General features: G+C 44.0%; 1 protein-coding gene across 1 annotated transcript in view; it reads left to right on the top strand.

Moving 5' to 3' along the window:
* The window catches only part of CFP (complement factor properdin), a 137,637-nt gene that overhangs the window by 54,377 nt on the left and 62,033 nt on the right, over window positions 1-21,227 (top strand). Inside the window, exon 2 of the mRNA XM_078664778.1 lies at window positions 8,746-8,896. Within this exon, the coding sequence (XP_078520904.1) occupies window positions 8,746-8,896 (151 nt within the window). The remainder of the gene's footprint in view (window positions 1-8,745; window positions 8,897-21,227) is intronic.

The following is a 21,227-nucleotide window of genomic DNA, read 5'->3' as shown; positions in this document are numbered from 1 at the left end:
TAACATACAGACACCAGCAACAGAAAGTTTACCCACATCTGGCCCACTGTATGGAAACACATGTGAAAGTGTTCTAAATAACTTTTGATTTGTTTGAGTGACAAACAATTTTTGGTTAAAATTTGAAAATGAATACAGGAGATGATGGATTATGTTCAAAGTGTGTCATATCCATGCTTATGTGGAAAATGCAGAGACAACACAATCTAATAATTCCAGGAGGTAATGATGTCCGTAACTCTTTAGGGGTCCTGGACCCAAACTGAGCCATTATGGACTTAGTTGGGGTGCATGCGATGCGACTACTGTAATATGTGCTATGAAAAGGAATCTCCTCTGTTAAAAAAAAAAAGTTGCAGCAGCCAGCAGTATCACACATGCACCACAGACCCTTCTGTCTTATCAAATCTTCACAAAAGATTTTGACAACAGAATTCAGGCACTGGAAAACACTGCCATGCACACATTCTTAGTGAGCAATGTCTCCTCTTTACCTTCATTGATTTTATGAAAAATCTAAGAATAATGTCATAATTCAAAGCCAGGATCTCTTGCAATCAAAAACCGATAGGTGTGGTTCTCGTTTCTTGAAACTCGATTAATGGCTGCTTGGGACTAGTGTGTTGTTCGGAGACTTGCGGATAATGGAGCCTAATGATAACTCACAATGGTAAATCTACACTTGTAGATTTTCTATGAGTAAATTCACTCTTATACTTTTAAGTAACTTTATAACTTTTGGGTATTTACCATTTATGAATGTGAAGTTAGTCAAACATGCAGACTTGCATGCCTCTACCCTCTAAAATAGAGGGTGGAGACAGTACAAACATCAAATACAACAGTAAAGTTACTACTAGTATTGACTTCGTGTCTGTATTTGTTGTTCCGCACACTTGGTGAAGTGCTCTGCAATGTAGGCGGAGATCTCCGTATGACACAGTAACTAAAGAAGGGCAATTTGTGATTGGTAATGAGCTAACCCTTTCATGAGTGGGAGCATGTCCCTTCCTAAACCCCTCCCTAACTCTCTTTAAACCCCCTTACTCTCCTCTTAACCCCTCAGTAGTAACTATTTCCCATTTTCCAGCCATTCTTCTCTGTCCACCTCACATAACCGAGAAAATGTATACCTACATGTGCACATATCTCTGCAGTTCGGGCGTAGATGTCCTCACAGAAAAGATAGGGAGTCAGAGGAGTAGACCTCCAATTGTTGGTATGTGAATATCCTTTTGTAGTATGTTTCTTGTACTGTTTTAGTACTACTATACTTTCAACAAATGAAGTTGTGAATAGTCCCCACCATTGCTTTCATGCTGCTTCTGGTTTAAAACAATGGAATGCTGAGAGCTCCACTGAAAACAAGTGCCACCTCAAGTTAAGGGCCTTCAACAACAAGTGTAGCCCTCCACAGTGGTCTATAATGCTTTAATATGCATTGACTTCTTCCATACTCCAGGGATTGATAATCAAGATGCTTGGTGGATGAGTGCAATTTTAATATTTCAAGATGATATCGTGGTATCTAGTGAAGATTATATCCAGGTAAATTCATGTGAGTAGGTGGGAAGATATACCTCGAAGAAAGGAGTGGGGAAAGGGCAATGGGTTCAGCTTGTTAAAAGGACAGCCTGAAAGGTATTCCAGTTGTTCAATATTATCAAAGATATGTTTTTAGCCTTCCTGTGCTTCAAGATGTCATGTGCCCCCTAGTGGTCCCTTGTGAGATTGGCCAACAATGACCAAGAAGGCACCTGTAGATATCTTGGTTTCATCAGTAGCTAAATAATTAGTCTTAATTTAGTTCCACCACATCCTGCCCATGGAGACAAGAGGAGTCGCAAATGGTGTTCAAAAGATGCTGAAGCTTTTTACTTCACAGCCAGTTTTCCATCTGTTCCTGTGGCCCCTTCAATGGTAATGGGAGCATGGTTTGCGGTTGTGGCCCTGCCAGTAATTGTCCTTTTCAGCCATGACAATTCTTGTTAACTATTTCAAGAATCATTGCGGCATCATAGAATTCCAGCACGTACACACTACAGGAATTTCCTACTTGGAAACTCTGGATCAGCACCATGCACAGATGCCACTGTGAGATCACCGTGCAATGCTACTCATGAAGCCATGTTTTACTATGCCACAGCACTTCAAATAAGCCATTTCCTCCCTTGACATGGATATTTATTGTGACAACAGATGCTATGTGCTCCTATTGTGACAACAGATGTTAACTGCTTCTAAATGTATTTACACTAATACATAGACATGGGCGCAAGTGCTTTCTTTATGGGAGAACTTTATTTTCCCCAAATACTATTTTTTTTCTTTTGCACACATGGGGAGATTCACTGATTTTCCCAAAATCACAAGGGCGTTGTGCCAAGCACTAATAGCATAGGTATAGCCAATAGGTGTTGCCTTTCAAACTATTGGCACTGCACTGCATTTTCTTCGTGATGTACAGCATGGGCACTGCCAACTTTGACAATGATTTGTTGCCATGCTGCATTGCAGCGTGAGTGCTGTACAGCAAGGCTAAACATGATTTTAAAGGAAATACTATGATTTATCCATTGCTAATGCAGTTTTAAATCAAATAGTGCATTAGCCCTGGCTGCATCATAGTGCTTTCTTAAGTTAGTTTTGTCCACAGTGGCAAGCATCTGCATTGCTGTACAGCATGGCTTCAAAACATTGCCAAAGCCAATAGCTCTCATAGGCGCGACCGATTGGCTTTGCCAATGCTTTTTTCCTTCTAGGTTGCTTACATATGTAGGCTATCTTAGAATAAAAGTTTAATATAGGGACCCAAAGAAGTCTAAGCTGGATGGCCAAGCAGAGTTAGAAGTCATTAGAAGGGAAGTAAGTGTCCCTTACTCTAGAGTTGCCCCCCCAGTTTGTGTGTGTGGGGGCGGGGGGGAGCTGGAGGGGAGCATTTTTGCACTTTTTCTATTGACAACTGCCATATATTTGCTGTTGGTCACAAACAGAAATATCCATTTCAGAAGGCCAGTATGCCGGCAGAGGGTTTCAGACAGCAGAACTGGGGAGGCTTTGCTATTGGGAAACTCAGCAGCCCCACGACTTTAAAATGAAGTTTGAGAACCAAGAGGTGGCTAGAATGGAACATCTGCAGATTTATGTCAAATGTCCTATTACTACCCACCTCTAAAACATCCTCAATTACATGATTCCATGGGAACTAGCCAGATTTGATTGGGTCCACTATAGAAAACTTCCAGTCATCCTGGGAGAAGGCTACCAGCCTTTTTAGGTCTCGGCCTGCGTAGGCGGCGCTTGCACAGTCTCGCTGGGTGAGAAATTATGTCTTAGAGAAGGGAGGTAAACGAGCCAGCTCTTCTCCATTGGCTGGCTTCCTAAATGGCGGCCAGCCATTGGTGAAGAGCTCTGCCTGTCACTCTAAGCCCCGTCCGTTTCGGATTGAGGGGCGTGTTTTTGCGGTCCTTTCTATCCGTGACGTCATCCGTCACTCAACAAAAAACACGCCCCCCAATCCGAAACGGACGGGGCTTAGAGACAAAAGGCTGTCTCATGGCAAGCTCTTTGTGGACGTGCGCAGTTGTCACTCAACAAAGGAAGCTTGTTTGTATGGCAACTAGCGAGGGTGAGATGTGTTCTTCGTTTATTTGTAGCATTCTTAAGTTGAAAATGGGATCTGCCTCTTATAATAATGATTATGATGAGGACGGGGACGCAGATGTCATATAATAGTATAATGTGGGTGCAATTAACCGTTTCCGATCCACATGCACTATTTCATTTGAAAATGCACGCTCACTGAGCGATAAACCGTTTCCGGTCCACATGCACTATTTCATTTGAAAATGCACGCTCACTGAGCGATAAAATGGCGGATCACCCACAGTCGCTCTCCCATGATTCTAAAACCCCGACCAAACACATGCGCAAAAAATAAAAAACACGGTAGGAAACAAAATTACATGGCTCAAGGTTTCTAGATAACGACACCAGCGCGGAGAAAAGTGAAACCCGATTGGAAGCATGACACAAAACCATGTATAAATGACGTGAACATCTAGCCAATAGGCGTTAAAGATGAGTAGATTTAACCAACTATCTTTCCATAAAATTCGGACAGGGAAGTCTAAAGATGACGAATCAGGTTACGATGGATGTATTTCACTGCCCTGTTTCAAGTTTGGCTGCAGAGTAAAACCTCAATCCCCGACTCAATTCTGTCCCGTGCTAAATTCTCTGTGCTAATTAGTCCTGCAATTAGAGTGACTTGAGATCGTACCAATAGCATGACAGATCGTCATCAGAGCTTTCAGTTTGCAGTTCCAGGTTTCCTTGTACAGACTAGCGCATTTTTTTGTTGTGATGGCCTCACACTGGTCTAAATAACATTTCTGAACGGTAGATGGTTTGCTGACTGTCATTGACACCCCCCTCACCTTCAACATCAACGCTTGTTCGCTGTTTGTAACCAAATGCCGAAGGCGATCCAAGTTTAAATTACTAACGCTCTTGATTTTTATTTTGTTTCTGAGTGAGTACCTCATCCAGCCCAGTTTTTTTTGTAGGCTTTCTGGAGCATGTAATTCTGATTTAGATAGGATTCACAGGACTACATCTTTCAGAATGCGAAGCTAGAATCTGGACTCGTCAAGCTTTGTGATTTATTTTTAAAACCAGGTCTCTTTCGGCCGATGTCGCACTGCAAATAAGTACACGCAGGGAAACGCTGTGCAGCATGTCTTTCTGCCCCCGGATGTCTGTATCCTTGCCCCGTAACATCCTTTACCTTCTTGTTTAATCTCCATCAGAGTACTGTTTCACCGGCTGTGCGGTTGCCAGCACCCCATCCCACACATCTGCCCTATGCTGGAGAACATGCTATTTTCTGGTGACCTCCCGATGTTTGCCCTTTTAAATGGGACGAGTTGATATTTGGACCAGTGTGTGCTTCCGGGTGCACGGAGTACGACCCCCCAAACGCTTCTTAGGAGTCAAGTGTTGAAAGTATGTTTCCCTTTTCTTTTAGGTTGCGTATAACTAACTCAGTTTAGCTTCGTGTATGCAAAAGGAACAATGCCGGGGTTTTAAGTGGGGCGAAGGAGAAACCCTACATATGCTCTGGTCGAGGAGGGAATGAAGCAGAACGTTTGGCTTACAACCCGGTCCCTATAGGGCAGAGGCCTTTAAACATTATCGACACAGAGACCCCCACTTTATGCCAAACATTGAGTGGCCTGACTGATCACAATGGGTAGGTATTATGAGATTTCATGGGCTCTTTCCTGTAGGTCATAATCTACTACAAATGTAAGACTTCTAACGGAACAAATGCATCAAACAAAAACACTGTTTTTCATTTTGGGTGCTAAGATCCTCTACACTCTTGGGCCACAATGCAACTGCGGCAGCTGCATTAATGATAGCAGTGGCCCTGCATGGGGACCATCTCCTCTTCTGTGGTTTTTTTTCCCCCCTTCCACGCAATGCCAGGCCATCACTTCAATCATGAAACATGTACCTTTCTGAGTGTGTGTGTGGCGCTCTGTGTGTGTATGTGGTGCTCTGTATGTGTGTGGCACGGTGTGTGTGTGTGTGGCGCTCTGTGTGTGTGGTGCTCTGTGTGTGTGTGTGTGTGGCGCTCTGTGTGTGTGGCGCTCTGTGTTTGTGTGTGTGGCGCTCTGTGTGTGTGTGGCGCTCTGTGTGTGTGTGTGTGGCGCTCTGTGAGTGTGTGTGTGGCGCTCTGTGTGTGTGTGTGTGTGGTGCTGTGTGTGTGTCTGTCTGTGTGTGTGGCTCTGTGTGTGGGTGCAAATGCAATAGGTCTCACATTTGAGAGAGATTAAGCTATTGGCATTGCAAATGACAATACCATTTATTTATATGTTTTAAAAACATAAATAATGTCATGAGCAATGCCAATAGCTCTAACTTTAACAAAGATGATACCATTGCAGTGTAAATGCTTGTTTTCCCTTCCCAGCGGAAATGAATGAGCAAGCTCATATCTCCAGTGTTGCCAAGGCAATAAACTAGAGTTTTCTGTAAACAAGTTTTTAATAGGATACTTTAGGGTCACCAGCAGGGCACTCATCTCTCCGTCCTCAACTTCACAAAGGATTAAATCGATTGGTGGGTCTCACCCTTGACTGCATAGCACCCTTTTTGGAGGTCAACAAATTTACTGGCTGGATAAAACATCTCAGTACCACAATATGATGACCTGTGATATAATCAGGGCACCTGGAATTATGTGGTGCTCTGTGTGTGTGTGTGTGTGGCGCTCTGTGTGTGTGGCGCTCTGTGTTTGTGTGTGTGGCGCTCTGTGTGTGTGTGTGTGTGGCGCTCTGTGTGTGTGTGTGTGTGGCGCTCTGTGAGTGTGTGTGTGTGGCGCTCTGTGTGTGTGTGTGTGTGTGGTGCTGCGTGTGTGTCTGTCTGTGTGTGTGGCTCTGTGTGTGGGTGCAAATGCAATAGGTCTCACATTTGAAAGAGATTAAGCTATTGGCATTGTAAATGACAATACCATTTATTTATATGTTTTAAAAACAAAAATAATGTCATGAGCAATGCCAATAGCTCTAACTTTAACAAAGATGATACCATTGCAGTGTAAATGCTTGTTTTCCCTTCCCAGCGGAAATGAATGAGTAAGCTCATATCTCCAGTGTTGCCAAGGCAATAAACTAGAGTTTTTTGTAAACAAGTTTTTAATAGGATACTTTAGGGTCACCAGCAGGGCACTCATCTCTCCGTCCTCAACTTCACAAAGGATTAAATCGATTGGTGGGTCTCACCCTTGACTGCATAGCACCCTTTTTGGAGGTCAACAAATTTACTGGCTGGATAAAACATCTCAGTACCACAATATGATGACCTGTGATATAATCAGGGCACCTGGAATTATGTGGCAATGAAGGACCAAATTAAACAAATTATATGACAGGGTTGATCAAAATTAAGGGGCAAAGAAAGGGAAATTATGCAACATAGTGCAGCAAATTCTTTGAAATATTTATATCATTATTTTAACATTTTAGTACAGATTAATACTAAATGGGTCCCATTAATATAGAAGTTATACAGGTTTATAAGAAAGAAATCACAACACGTCAAGTCTAGATACACTTTATTCGATTTAAAAATGTCAATTCATAAAAGCAAAATACATAGCAATAAGCATAAGAAAATTAATTTGTGTAATCACAATTTGACAGACATATAATAAAATATCATCATTAGAAGTTAAGAATATATTAAAAAGAAAACAGCTATCTATAGTTTGCAAAGACTAACAACCGGTTTCAATGTGGCCTTAACTTAGATAAAAAACAAGATCAATTAAATAGAAGATGGGCCTTGCATAGTTTTCCTTGTTCTTATCACCCCTTTCAAATATTTTACAATGTGATCTGTTAAAATTTCGTCATCTAGAAATTGTAGCTTAAATCATAACACATTTAGCAGATTCCAATCAAAGTGTGTTTATGTACAAATATAATGATTACTGTACAGAATCGCTCTTTTATGTACTCTGCCCAAACTCTCAGAGTAGCACAGTTTGTATCAAACGTACAGTGCTGCCTTTAGTAGAAAGTAAACCTATATGTTCATAATTTTTCTTTAATAAAAGATGTGTGCGTTTATTGTGAGCATCCCAGATATGTTTGTTAGCCTAGTCTTCAGGTCAGATTTATTCTGTGTCCAGACTGTGAACAGCTCCTTTTTTCCCCCTTGGAAAGATCCATGTAAAAGCCACATTGTACAATGCTTATGCATGATGTAAGTGTTTTCCAGCAGCAGACATGAGTCGTTCTTCAGAGCACCAATAGGGGGCACTGGTACCATTCACATCTTTGGTGTCTGTTTAATACCTAAATACATCATGAAGGGTGACCAGCTGTGTCATGCCACGTTCATTATGTGACTTTTTTTCTTTGATCTAGAATGTTGCTTTGGTTATAATATGAAAATTATGCCGCAGACGATGAATTATCTGACCAATATGAGAAATCCATTTTTATGCAGAAAAAGCAGCAGCAGCAGAATCACATATATCTTGAAGCCAAAAAATGACGTTCCAGTGGCACAATCCCCTTGTAAATATGCCCCTAGGTCTGATATGTTTCCAAACAGACACTAAGCGCCTGAGTTAAAGAAGGGTGTTAACATAAAATGCTCCTATTTGTGGAGGAACGGTTAATTCTGTAGAAGAGTCCGCCAGCTGAATTCTCTCGATTTGCAGAATTTCTCTCAGCATACTATCCCTTCCTGGTAGGAAAATCCGCTGGTGTATTCTCAACCTGATTTAGAAATCCCTCCACAAATCAGTTTCCAATCAGCAACAAAAAAATTGAATATTGTCTATAATTGATGCACATCTGGCACAAATTCATACTGAATTACCCAGAGTTGGACATCACATGACCCTTACCCGTGTAAAATTATAAGAACTTTAAAAATGTTAAGGAAAGGCAGAAAATGAAGACAATATAAGGGTGTGCATTCTTTCCTAGGGATACAAAAATATTCTGTGGGGCTTAGGGTCTCTCGCCAGAACTTCTTCCAGCAAGAACTTGCTGAGACCAGTTTCTCAAAGGTGCATTTCATTCCTTGGGTGGCATTGGTAGTTTTATGAAGGGCATTAACCCAAGGACACAGTCTGTGGGAACCAACCCCTTTTTCATCTATGATCATGTTTGTCACCCTTTGGCTTCCAACAATAATATCTCTGCTCCTTTCCTCTTACAGTCTCAGAGAGTGTTTACTGCTACGGTAGCTTCAACAAGGCCAATGGCAACTGCGAGGACTACTACGGGGACGACGTTTCGGAAGACGATTGCTGTCTGAACCTTCAGTATGGCTTCAAGCAGGATGAAGACTCCCCCTGTGAAGCTTGTTAGTAAGTGTACTTAATGGTGGAGATGAGTGGGGCAGACCCCATGGGTGGGGCAAAGGGCAGGTTGGGGCTAGTGGGTATCAACTGTGGTGGTTGGGGCTGTTTGACTCTGGCGTGCTGGTGTTTTCCTACTCGGCCTCTGCAAACTGGACGATGTACACCCCTTCTGCACTTGACTTTCAGGGCTGCAAGGGAGAACAGTTAAAAGTGTTTCAGAGACCTGGTGTGAGAAGAAGTGGCTCAGAATTCAAAGAGTCAAACAGCAGACACCTATTGGACTGTCCACTCCAATGCTTATCTTAGGAAATAGAGGTACTTTAACAATACCACAAAACTAAATATTGCCTTCAGTAATTGACGTTAAAGTACAGGGTTTTACTAAATACACTACTGGCCTCTTTCGTGGTTCTAGAGGTCCAATACCAACTACTGTGTGACCACCTCCATGACAGGATTTAGTGTATTAGGCTTGGGTGGGTGCGCTTGCAAGCGGCCGAAAGTCTGAATGTGGGGCACATTTGGTGTCCCTGTACATAGTCCAGTTCAAACCAGTCCTGGGAGCCATTGGGTCCTGCTCTGGCACGAAACTGGACAAAGGGCATGGGAGTAACCTCCCTTCTGTCCTGACCCTCCCCTGGGAGGGTCCCCTGAATCTGTCTTACCCTTTCCCATGGGTACAAACGGGCTTAACTAGATTCGACATGGACACGATTCTGATCAAGAAACCACTGACCTTAGACCGTCTGGACACTCTGGACTTTGGTGGACATAGGGGCCCATTAGGATGTCGGACAGATTGCCCCCGCCAGGCTGGCGGTAGCCACCGCCGGCCTGGCGGGGGCAATCCGTCCGACATCCACTCCCAAATGCCCCCGATATATTAGTATGGTGGGGGGACCGCGGCGGACGGAAAGACCGTCCGCCGCTTTTCCGCCCCAGTCGCCTTGCGGCCGGGGCGGAAAAGGATTAATATGGTGGCGGTGTCCAATAGACACCGCCAGCCATATTATGATGGGCCAAATTGGATGCCTTTGCGTGGCGGCATCGCATGCGGTCTTCACTCTGGGGGCCCCCTGCGGGCCCCCAGAGTGAAGGACGGGTGGGGGGGTGCACACGGGGGGTACCTGTGGTACCCCCCAGCATTTGCATAAACAAAGCGGCAGGCACCGTGCAGTGCCTGCCGCTTTGTTTTTGCAAATGCACGCATACATTTTTAACATTGTGGCGGGCGGTGCAGTGAGCAGCGCCCGCCACAATGTTAAAAATGGGGGATGCGCCCGCCACTGTGGCGGGCGCTTCCTAATGCACACATCGGGACCCCCGCCCTTAAGGCAGGTGGTCATCCTAATGGGGGCCTTTGTTTGGGACCGACTTCATCTCCCACTCCATTCAAAGCATCGTCTGTGCCCGTGCACTATAAAGGCTTTGTGCAGGACCTGTGGAGCATCAAGGACAACTGAACACATCTCCCTTGTAGTGAAGGAGTCACTCCCCTGCAAAAGCATGCACCGTAATGCCACTGACTGGTCTGCTGCTCCTGAGCCCCTACGGACTCCAAAGGCTCCAGCAACACAGGAGGTGGGTTCCACATCTCTTGAGGTCCAAGCTGCCTTCTCGCCAAGTTTGAGGACAAAATCCCTCGTGGGAGCTGCAATATCCATACCCCTGTGCACAGACTGCTCCGTGGGCTGTTGCTGTGTAATTCTGCTTGAGGTCCCTTCGCGACTCCTGTACCTCCGGCCTGTGGGTCCTCTTGAGGTTCAACACTGCTTTTTTCGGGCTTCCCTCGTTACTCCAGGCTTGCCCCTGTTTGGTGAGTCTCCTGTGCCTTGCTGGTCCGAACTAAAACTCCTCTTGACCATCTTCGTGGGTTGCCAAGGCTTGTTGGTGCTCCAGTCAGACATCGACCCCTCAACACTTGACATCCTTTGTGGTACAGCTCAAACCCGGCTCCTGGTTGTCCTTGACGTCTCCTGGTCCCAGTGGCTGCAGAGTCAAGAACCCCCTCAACACACCTGAAGCACCCGACATCGGTGGGCATTCATCTACCGAGCTCCTGGTCACTCTTGAGTGACCCAGACTCTGTCCCCTCTGCTTTCAGGTACTCTTTGACACTAATCCACCTTTGGATTCCGACAGACATTTTCTTCTTTCCTGCAGCACCATTTCCTTGAGGTCCTCCATTGAGATCGATGGCGGTTTCCAACACTACTTCAGCCCTATGCACCCGGCTTCCCTGTGAAAGGTAACTTTGATACTACAGTATCAGCGGGTGGGGTGTCTCTTCAACCTCCTATGATCCAAAGGGCTTCCTTGTAATCCACAAGGAAGGGTCCCTAAACTTTAAATCTGCAACCGTGACTCTCCTATTGAAATGTACATAGCACGCAATTGTGTTCTCACACTGCACCCGTCCTCTGTGGGGTCCCTACTTACTCGCATTGGGTGGTTCCTTGGGGTCCCAGCGATTCTACATCCTCTAGACACTGTCTTGACTCGAGTTGTGGTTCTTATACCACTATTTTAGTATATGGTTTGGTCTCCCCTGGAACCCACTGTGTATTATTGCTACTTACATTTGTTTCTGTGCTACAGTATTGTGTGCTTTGTGTTTATCTGTGTGTAGTAGATACTGTAAGGGATTTAGAGTGTGTTATAATAACAAATAAATATTTTTATAACTACTGTGTGGTTCTCCTTTCATTTAACCAATACAATAAGGTTGCATTCTGGTGAAACAGTGCAGGCTTGAATCAAAACCGCTGCACACCAATGTGAGAAGTTGGCCTGGTATATGATGTCCACTAATTAAAGTGGCCACCTTGCACCAGTCTAAACAACCCTTATGGTGATTTAAGAGGTCATAGATTACCTCACAAAGCTATCCAATGGTAGCTGTGGAGAGCAGCCTTTAGGCTTAGTATTGAAGGAATGTTAAGCAGATTGTTTTACCAGAATGCAGAATGCTTCAGAATGGTTGAGTACATGAAGAAGGCAAGTAAAAACCTTGAGGCAAGTCAAAAATTGCAAAAAGCTTGGCATGACCAAAGGGCTGTGCTGATTGTTCATCAGCCAGGGCAGAAGGTGTGGGTGTTGGAACCTGTGGCCCCAGCAGCTCTCAAAGATAAATGGAGTGGACCCCATACCATACTTGAGCAGAAGGGAGAGGTCACCTACTTGGTGGACCTTGGTACTCCCAGGAGCCCCCACAGGGTGCTCCATATGAACAGGCTCAAGCCATACATTGACAGGGCTGACATGGGCTTGCTCATGGCAACTGATGAGGGACAGGAGGAGGAGAGTGACCCTCTCCCTGACCTCCTCTCACAGAACCCTGATGATGGATCAGTTGATTGTGTGGTCTTTGCAGACAGCCTCACTGGTCAACAGCAGATTAATTTTAGGAAGGTCCTCAATCAATACCGGCATTTTTTTCTCTGACACCCAGTCAAACCACCTGGTGTACCTATGAAGTGGACACAGGTGAGAGTCTACCTGTGAAAAATAAAATCTGCAGGCAGCCTGATCATGTCTGAGATTGCATCAGGACATAGGTCCAAAAGATGCTGGAATTGGGAGTGATTGAGCCCTCAGATAGCCGTTAGGCTAGCCCAGTAGTGCTGGTGCCTAAACCTCACACCTAAGGTGGTAAGAGAGAAATGAGGTTTTGTGTGGATTACAGGGGCCTCAATGAGCTTATTGATACTTTGGCCTTAGCCAAGTATCTAAGTACATTTGACGTAACTGCTGGACCTGTGTGAGCAAATACTAGGTTTGGAAACCCGAAGTTGTATTTACTTTATATTTTAAATAATCGAGGCCACGCTGCAACTGTTGTTCCCTCTAACATCCAGATGTACCTTCAGATTCAAGGCACATCCTCTTAGTCAGCCCTAGTGCTACTTATCCGTTCGGAACAGTCTGGCACAGGAGTTGGTGGTGCATGTTACAGGCACAGCCAACTCTTCAGCCAGCATGCCAGGGATCATAGGCCGTAGCCCTCAGATGTTGATCCCACCACTGGGAATGAACACCATGGATTGCCACAGCTGTACTCATTCATGTTTGGCATTTGCAGCCTCCATGCTGGTGGGTGTTCATTGTCTGTGGTGGTGTTCTTGGGTCTCAGATGACTTGCAGCATGTTGGGGCAGTGGCAGAACACATCACTTTGCAGTAATGTTGGAATGCACATGGCCACTTGGGGGTTACTGTGTTTTTTTCACACAGTTTGCTACCTGGGCTACCTAGGAAGACCTGGTGACCCTCACAACTCGGATCGATGGTGGTCACAATTCCTTTCACATGTCTGTTCTTACGGTTTTCCACACACCTTGAATGTGGCTGGGCTTCTCCTTCTTCACACTGTCTCCTCCTGCAGAGACTGCTACACTCCTTCCAGCTCTGAGCCTACAGGCGGGCTACTAAATGCTGGACAGATTCACGGCTCTCCAGCAAGTTGCACAGACTTCAGCTCATGTTCTCTCACTTCCAGGAGACTGGTTGCTGAGCAGACAGCAGACTTGAATCACAGCAGGTCCTTAAGTACTCTACAGAGCACTCCCTTCCTTGGTCAAGAAGAACTTTGGACTGGATGAATGTGGGATGGTTTGGATCCCACTTTTATGCACATTTTCCAGACAGGGGTGTGTCTCCATTGCCTAAGGACCTGGAATTGGTTTGGGGTGGTTCATTTTCACATTTCCTTTTCTGGCTGCTGTACAAACTGATTTTGTGCATGGAGATGGCTCTCACGGCAGGTTGTGGTGATGCTGGCCCGTGTATACAAAACATGAGCACACTGCTGTCATTAGTCTTCCTGACGTAGCACTCATGGATAGACAAAAGGTGCAGGACTTTCCTAGAAACGTATTTACCTTTATTAACTGACTCTATCCACTAAATGGCAATGCTCTGGAAGCAATACACTGCTAAAACGTCCTGATAGAGTTTCTACGGTTAGCCCTGTCTCTACTCTGCCACCCTTCAGTGTTTGGGTCTACTCTCTTGAGCTCCAGGAATGCAGGTAATACCTCCACTGCCTTGGGAAGCAATATTTCTGTCTTCAGTTTGTGAAATTCAGCAGTTATAGTTATGCTTATAGTTCTAATAGTTCTACTTAATATTCTACTTATGTTAAGAATCGATGACTCTTTGCCTTACGTTATTTAATGGCATGAGTTATAGTTTCTTCATATAAGTATAACTATAACTGATGAATTTCTATGGTTTTGTATGAGTAAAAAGTCAGCATAACTATAAAGACCCTGTAACCTTTGGTTTTATCTGTGAATTTCAATGGGATTTTTTTGTGCTGTGGCCAAAATTTGCAGAGGATCATCAGATACTAAATTGTGGCGATAAAACCCCCCGCAATTTTAGGGTCATAAGAGTCCTCGGGGGTCAGGATACTTGTATCATGCCCCCTTCTATATATTTTACAGTGTATTTACACTGCACCAAGCCGATGCGAGGAAACAAAATAGTGGCTGCAACTTTTCTTCCAAGCTGTGATCAGCCAATCAGGGCCTTCCTTTCACCCACCTGATTTGCTGATAATTTATGGGTAGATCCGCAAATTAGCTGTGTCCTCAGAGATTGTTTTCCACTTAATATCTCCCAAACTACTCATTAGATTTACACCAAACAAAAAGCACAATCTGCGTACCAAGATCAGGCTTCCTACCAAATTTGGAGTAATTCCGTCCATCGGTTCAGATTGGAGGCCTGTTCAAAGGTCCTACGGGAATTAACATGGAAAAAACGCATTTTGGAACCTTCTTTTTTCTCGGCCCCCACTTGACGAATTACCAAAAAACTTTCCAGACTTCATCTCAACTACCGGGCACATTTTGGGGTACATTTCATGGAAATTCATCAAGCGGCGTCAAAGATATAGGCACCTGAAACTGACCTTTTCCTATGGAAACTATTTTGTAACTATAACTACCTACTGGTGACCGTCAGTAGGTATTATATATATGATATAAAAATGATTGCATATGTATTTATTATTTCTATATGGTAGAGTATTGTTTAGGCTTATCATAAAAGCCACTCTTAAAGTCTCCGAACAGAGCCTCATTCACAAGGGCTCTACTGAGACGCCATCTGTGCTATCATGTGTGAGGTCATGAGCAGTGTTCTGAGGGAAGCTATGGTTGCTTTGCTCGCTACAGTTGGTGAATACCAGCGTTTTTATTTAGATTTGACAAAGTGATCATAAATTTGTGTTTTTTTATTCACGAACATTGTTGCTTGTGAGTAAATATGCAAAACTACCATTTGTCATGAAAATTTCAGTGACTGTTTTAGGTTCTTCAATGGTGTAGATTGTCCCCTGGCTAAAGCAAGAAAGCGCTGTGTGCGATCTTCACCCATGGACAGGGGGCACTGGGGGTCTGGTTCTGGCTCCCCTGGCATCTGCTCCCGCTAGATATATAGAGGGGGCTCTGGGCACACTGCTTAGCCTCTGGCTATGCGCTGCACCCATGCCATGTGAACCCACTGAGCAAGGCCTTTGGCCCCGTAGAGCAGGTTCTTGGCACAGAATGCTGCTCCCATCCCCTATGGTTCCTGCCATTTGTGAGAATTCTTTCATGCTTTTCTCTACAACCAATTCTAGAACATTCTGTTCCATTCTAGAAAATACCAATAGTGCTGACCACCAGTGGCTGCTGGCACGGAGTGGTGGCCGAGGATGGGAAAGGGGGCAAAGTAAAGAAAAATAATACAGCTTACCTTACCTCCTTGCCTTTTCTTGTCATCCCTCGTCGTCGTCTCTGCAGGAACCAGGAAGCACACCCTGGCTCCCCTGACCGATAACAATATTGCAATGCAGCATTGCGATTGGTCTGAGTGCCGTGGTTCGGTGCTCAGCCAGGGAATGGGGCCCTTGGAATGTTCTCCATGCAGGCTGTAATGCAGCATGTATGGAGAACATGCAAAGTGCACATGACTTTTTGTCCTGCCCGAGAGGGCTGGCCAAACATTCATTGCACACTTAGGAGAGTGCCACTACTCCTCCCCTGCTCCTACAGCAGAGCAGACCACCCCACCCACAAAGTCACAGCAGAAACAAATAAAATGATAATAGCAACCAGTTACTATCATTTTATTGTTTCTGTATTTCCACTGCCAAAAGCAGTGGGGCGATTTCCCGCCATTTTAATCGGCCCCTATATGCGGATGTGCTTTGCCATCTTGGGAATACTCTGCTGTGCGCGCCGTAGGGGAGGGATGTTTGCTCTTCCACATCTTCTAAAATGTTCCTGTTTGTGGCTCATGAAGTTTGGGGTCCAATGTGTCATAGAGGATAGGGGTCTCTGGTTTGGTAGGGTGGTTTGCAAATTAGATGCGTTTAACTGGGTATCTCAATCTTTTTTAGTACTTCAGCATTTTCATGTCATTACTGACTGGAGGGCGTTCTTTTCCTCTCCTTTTGAAATGATGTGTTTCAGATGTGGACTAATGGGGGTAGCATGGCTCCTTATGCCTTTCCTTGTCCCATTCCTCATTGCATGAGGAGTAGGCCCCACTTAGTCTTCTTGGCAGCCCCTCTGAATCTACGTTTTATGTCCTTGTTTTACTCTCAGGCAAGACAGCCAGGGCTCGATTCACAGAACTAACTTAAGACAAAATCCAAAACTAACTACCATTTTGGTATTCACAGAAGGCACTTACTCATTTTAGTATTCACAGAAGTTAGGACTCCTAAATGGCTTCTGTGAATACCGAAAGTCTTAAAGTTAGGATTTTTCTCAGTTTAGGAGTAGTAAAGTTAGGACTCCTAACATTTAGGACTTCTAAATGCCTTCTGTGAATACCGAAAGTCTTAAAAATACGATTTTTCTAAGTTTAGGAGTAGTAAAGTTAGGACTCCTAACTTCTGTGAATACCGAAATGAGTAAGTGCCTTCTGTGAATACCAAAATGGTAGTAAGTATAGGATTTTGTCTTATGTTAGTTCTGTGATTCGGGCCCCAGTTCCCTTCTTTATGAAAAGACCTCCCGCCCTTCCTTCTTTGCGGTCGTGCCACGGATAGCTCCCAATATCTGTCAGAAAACAACATTCTATACAAAGTAGAGGTGGGCGACCCAACATATTAATGGGGCGGGCAGAGCTACAGCTGAGCCGATGGTCTGGCTCGGATCTTAGAGTCTGTGAAAGAGCTGAGCCCTGAAAATGTTTGCTATGTTAATCATAGACCACACATCATGCAAAATATGTCTCTTCAAAATTCAAAAATGCTTTTTCTTTAGCATGTGAAAGCTTTGACATCATTACGTCACATTATAGCACTGCATTGAGAAGTACTTTATTAAAAGTGGTGATTTTTAAACATGAATCTTGAGTGCTCTAAGAGGCAAGGCAGATTTGGGACACTCTAGACGTAGAGATGAGCAGGTTTAGCCTCAGGAGTCTGTTCCTGCAAATGCATCTTTTTATCGACTAGTCGCAAGGCAGATCCTGACAAAAACTTGCCAATCCTTTTCTGTACATAAGCCACCCATTATGGTCGCTTTGGCACCCCTTGACAGGCAGTACCACTTGCACCATCAGCATTTAGCTCAGCAGTGTTTTGCAGCAGGTCAGAGGCGGTGCACATGAAAAACAGGTGACGGTGAAAAAAATGTCCTTTCCACATGACTTTTTCGACCATTTGTTGCAATTTGTCTCCTTCTTGTGGCCATTTGTGGTGTTGCTCTAAGGCACCTGCCTTTAGTCAGGCCCACTGGAATGATGCAATTCTGTGGCTGCGGCTATTATAGCATTGTTATGGATTTGCTGCATTTGTAGCATGGATTTCCATCATCTGCTGCAAAATCTGTAGATTGTAACAAAAAAAAATAGTTTCTGGCTCAACCGGATCAAAAGTTACTAAAAAACGCGGCAAAGTGTCTACGCGCAGTGGAAGGCCCTCGGCAAAGGTTAACTGGTCATCTTTAAGTTGCTTATTTCTGTATTCGGTTATTAAACTGGTACTTATGGGGTGAAATCTTTGTCCACACAGTATTACCATGTGTAACAATTACAAAATAATGAACTACTGCTATAATAAAATGTGCCACATTATGCTGCATAATTTGCCATTTCTTGTCGCATAATTCATCCCCTCCTCCTCGACAGCCTTTCCTTCTGTAACAGTGCTTCACACATCCTCTCGTGAAATGAAATATGTAAAGAGCGCCTTTGACCTTTCCGAAGCTGTTAATTTTCTGCTTTGCTGCCTCCACCGGGTTGTGTGATTTCAAATCTCTCCGACTGCCTCCAACTCCGATATATCTCGCGTTGTAGCCGCAGAGGGAGGGCGAGTGGTGGCTGCTCCCTGTGCTCGTGGTAAAGAAGCGAGGCCTGCAATCTAAAGAACATTTGCGAAAAGGTCAGACGTGACTGGTGGACATTTTAAAGCGCGCTCGCGTTTGACGTTCTGAACGCACATGCGTGGCGGCGCCTGGGGGTGACGGCTGTATCACAAAGGTCGTGCTGACCCCTTTGAAACCAGGCTCGACCCCGATGGGCGGGAATGACTGAGTCCGTGTAACTGGGTATTATATATGAGGTAGTTTCATTGTTTCAGAAACTGTATTGCACATGGGAAGTGGAAAGGGGGAGGGGCTATAGTGGTGATGGGCCGGTACTGTCTGGTACGGAGTACTGGCACTTTTTTATTTTCAGAGGGAGAGTACCTGCACTTTTCAAGAGAAATGCTCTACTTTTAATTGGAGAGTACCGGCACTTCTCAGAAACAAGCAGGTACTCTGGTACAGAGTACCTGCACTTCTATTTTTCCATTTCAAGCACTGGATGGTGTTGGGTAGTCAGAGGGTTGCTTCCTGGCACTCCTAGCTACCAGCATGTGCCAGGAAGAGGCTGGTCAAAAGGAGGTGAATTATGAGGACCTGTCAGTCAAAGAGCCCTCGTTTCATCTTCCTCCGGTGTCTACAAATATGGAGGCTCTGGTTGTGAGCTTGGCTGGTTATGAGCTCTGGTTGTCATTCTGCCACCCTCATGGCCATATGCACTGGGGACCATCCTTTAATCTCCACATTAAGGATTGCATTTTCTAGGCAGTACTCTGGAAAGTGAACAGAAGCATAGGTACAGAAAGTGATTTGCCGAGGTTCACACAGTTTGGGTGATAGCTTGGATTCAATCACAGGTCTCCTTGTTCTGAAGTTTGCAGGTTTGCCAGTAGTCTCTATTCGCTGACTAAGAGATCCTTGGCGGTAACCTGTAGCCTTCACTATTCAAGGTATTAGTTTAGGAGTCCCATTGGAAAATTCAAAGAGCAATTTCTATAAAAAGAAAATCTATTATTTTTGTATTTGTAGGTGCCTGTGTTGATTTTCAATCCTTTACAGCATATTGCAGTTCTTGAATATTGCATTAATAACGTTTCCACAATAAAGTCTTCATAGTTACTAGCTTTTAAAAATAAAGCACTTGGGGCCAGATTTAGTGAGTCTATAATAGCGAATGTAACCGATTCGCTATCATAGACTCGCAAAATGCAATGTATGTAGGTTTTTGCAAAATGTTTGCGATTCCTAAGCATTCCTTAATTGCGAGTCGCAAATAAGGAATGGCTTCCCTATCATTCCCATGGGAATGAATGGGAATTGCAAGCGCAATTTGTGAGTACCCAATAGGTACTCGCAAATTGCACATGTAATTTCAATGGTGTCAAAAAGGACACCCTGTTGCACCCCTGAAATATGCATGTTTGCACATGTGGCGCGCATACATGCCTTGTATACTTAGAAAAATGTAAAAAAGTGCATCTTTCTAGGAATTTGCAAATTACCACCAACTAGAAATTGGTGTTAATTTGCGATTCCTTAATGCTAAGTCACAATTTGCGATGGCCACAAGAATTGCATTTAGTGAATCGCAAATTGTGAATTCCTAACTGCATTGTCAATTTAGGTAATCGCAAATAATTGAGATTACCCATATTGCGACTTCAAAATATTTCATACATTGCCAAACGCATTTTTGCATTCACAAATGGGCCAATTCTGTGAATGGGCCCATTTGCGATCGCAAAAAGCGTTGATACATCTGGCCCTTGCTGTGCCAGTGTTGTTATTTCACAGCATTGTAAAGTAGTCGTATCTCAGCAGGAAATGTTCTCCTAACAGCAGTACTTTTTCTATGTGGTTAGAAATGATTGGTAGTTTTTGGACATTTAGGGCCACATGTATGACAGTCAGATTTTGCGACTCACAAATTGCAATTTTTAGAGACTCGTAATTTTCAAGTCACAAAACCTGATGTATAACAGTGTGTCAGACACTGTTTGCAATTCCCAAATGAGTAGCAAGGGACGCCTCATTAAAATTCATGAAGCAGATCACAATTTGCTAACCCATTGCCGGCACTCACAGGGATGGAACTGTGTGCTGGTGTCAGCGACTTCTTTTTTAAATAAAGCATTGTATTTTTTCAAATGTTGCCCAAGGAAAACGGGATGCATTTAAAAAATAAAAATGAAAAGTTTTCTTATAATTTTTTTTTCAATTGGCAGAGATCGTTGGGACCACTGCCTGCTCTGAAAAAAGGTTGGCGCCCACAATTACAAAGAGGAAGGGTTCTCTTGGTGAATGGCTTACCACCAATTTGAAATTGGTGGTAATCTGTGAATGTTGTGCGACTGCATTCCCGGTCGTAAAACATTCATTCATACCAGTGCAACTCGCTATTAGGAAGGGACGCCCTTTACATGCCCCTTCCTAATTGCGACTCGCAGATCCTATTTTGAAAGGTGGTAACAAGTTAGAGACTCGCAAAATTGAGTTGTTACATAGGAAAATGCATTTTACTGGTCGTAAATGGCCGAATGGGCTGTTAATGACAGGTAAAATGCTTCTTACATCTGGCCCATAGTTTACTAATTTGTTTTGACGGTACTAAAATATTTGTTTCCAGCGCACTTCAGATTTACAAAAAGAGTGTGTTGTTTGTGCTTTCATAATGTGGATATATTCTGAAATAGCTGCACAGTTCATTTACAATCATTTACATTTTGATATGTGCTAGTAAAAACATTTCCTTTCACACATCCACATTGTTAGATAAATTCTCTCACTTTGAAGTCAGAGAAAGAAAAGTAAATCCCAACCTCCCTCAGAAGACAGAGCCTAACATTTGGCCTCTGCCTTTGAATGCACAGCAAATGTGACAAGGTAAGAACAAAATCTAAAAACTTGTTTACAGAAAGTGAGCACTTGTGGAACAAAACAGTAAACAGGCTGTGCTCCACAGGAGGAGAAAAGACATGCTGGATAGCCTAAAACAATTAAAGCCTGCAGATAGAAAGCAAAGATGTGAGT

Source organism: Lissotriton helveticus, chromosome 10 (genome assembly GCF_964261635.1).
Source record: "Lissotriton helveticus chromosome 10, aLisHel1.1, whole genome shotgun sequence".
NCBI lineage: Eukaryota > Metazoa > Chordata > Amphibia > Caudata > Salamandridae > Lissotriton > Lissotriton helveticus.
The sequence above is the reverse complement of the archived record's forward strand: the minus strand, read 5'-3'. Positions and strand labels throughout refer to the sequence as shown.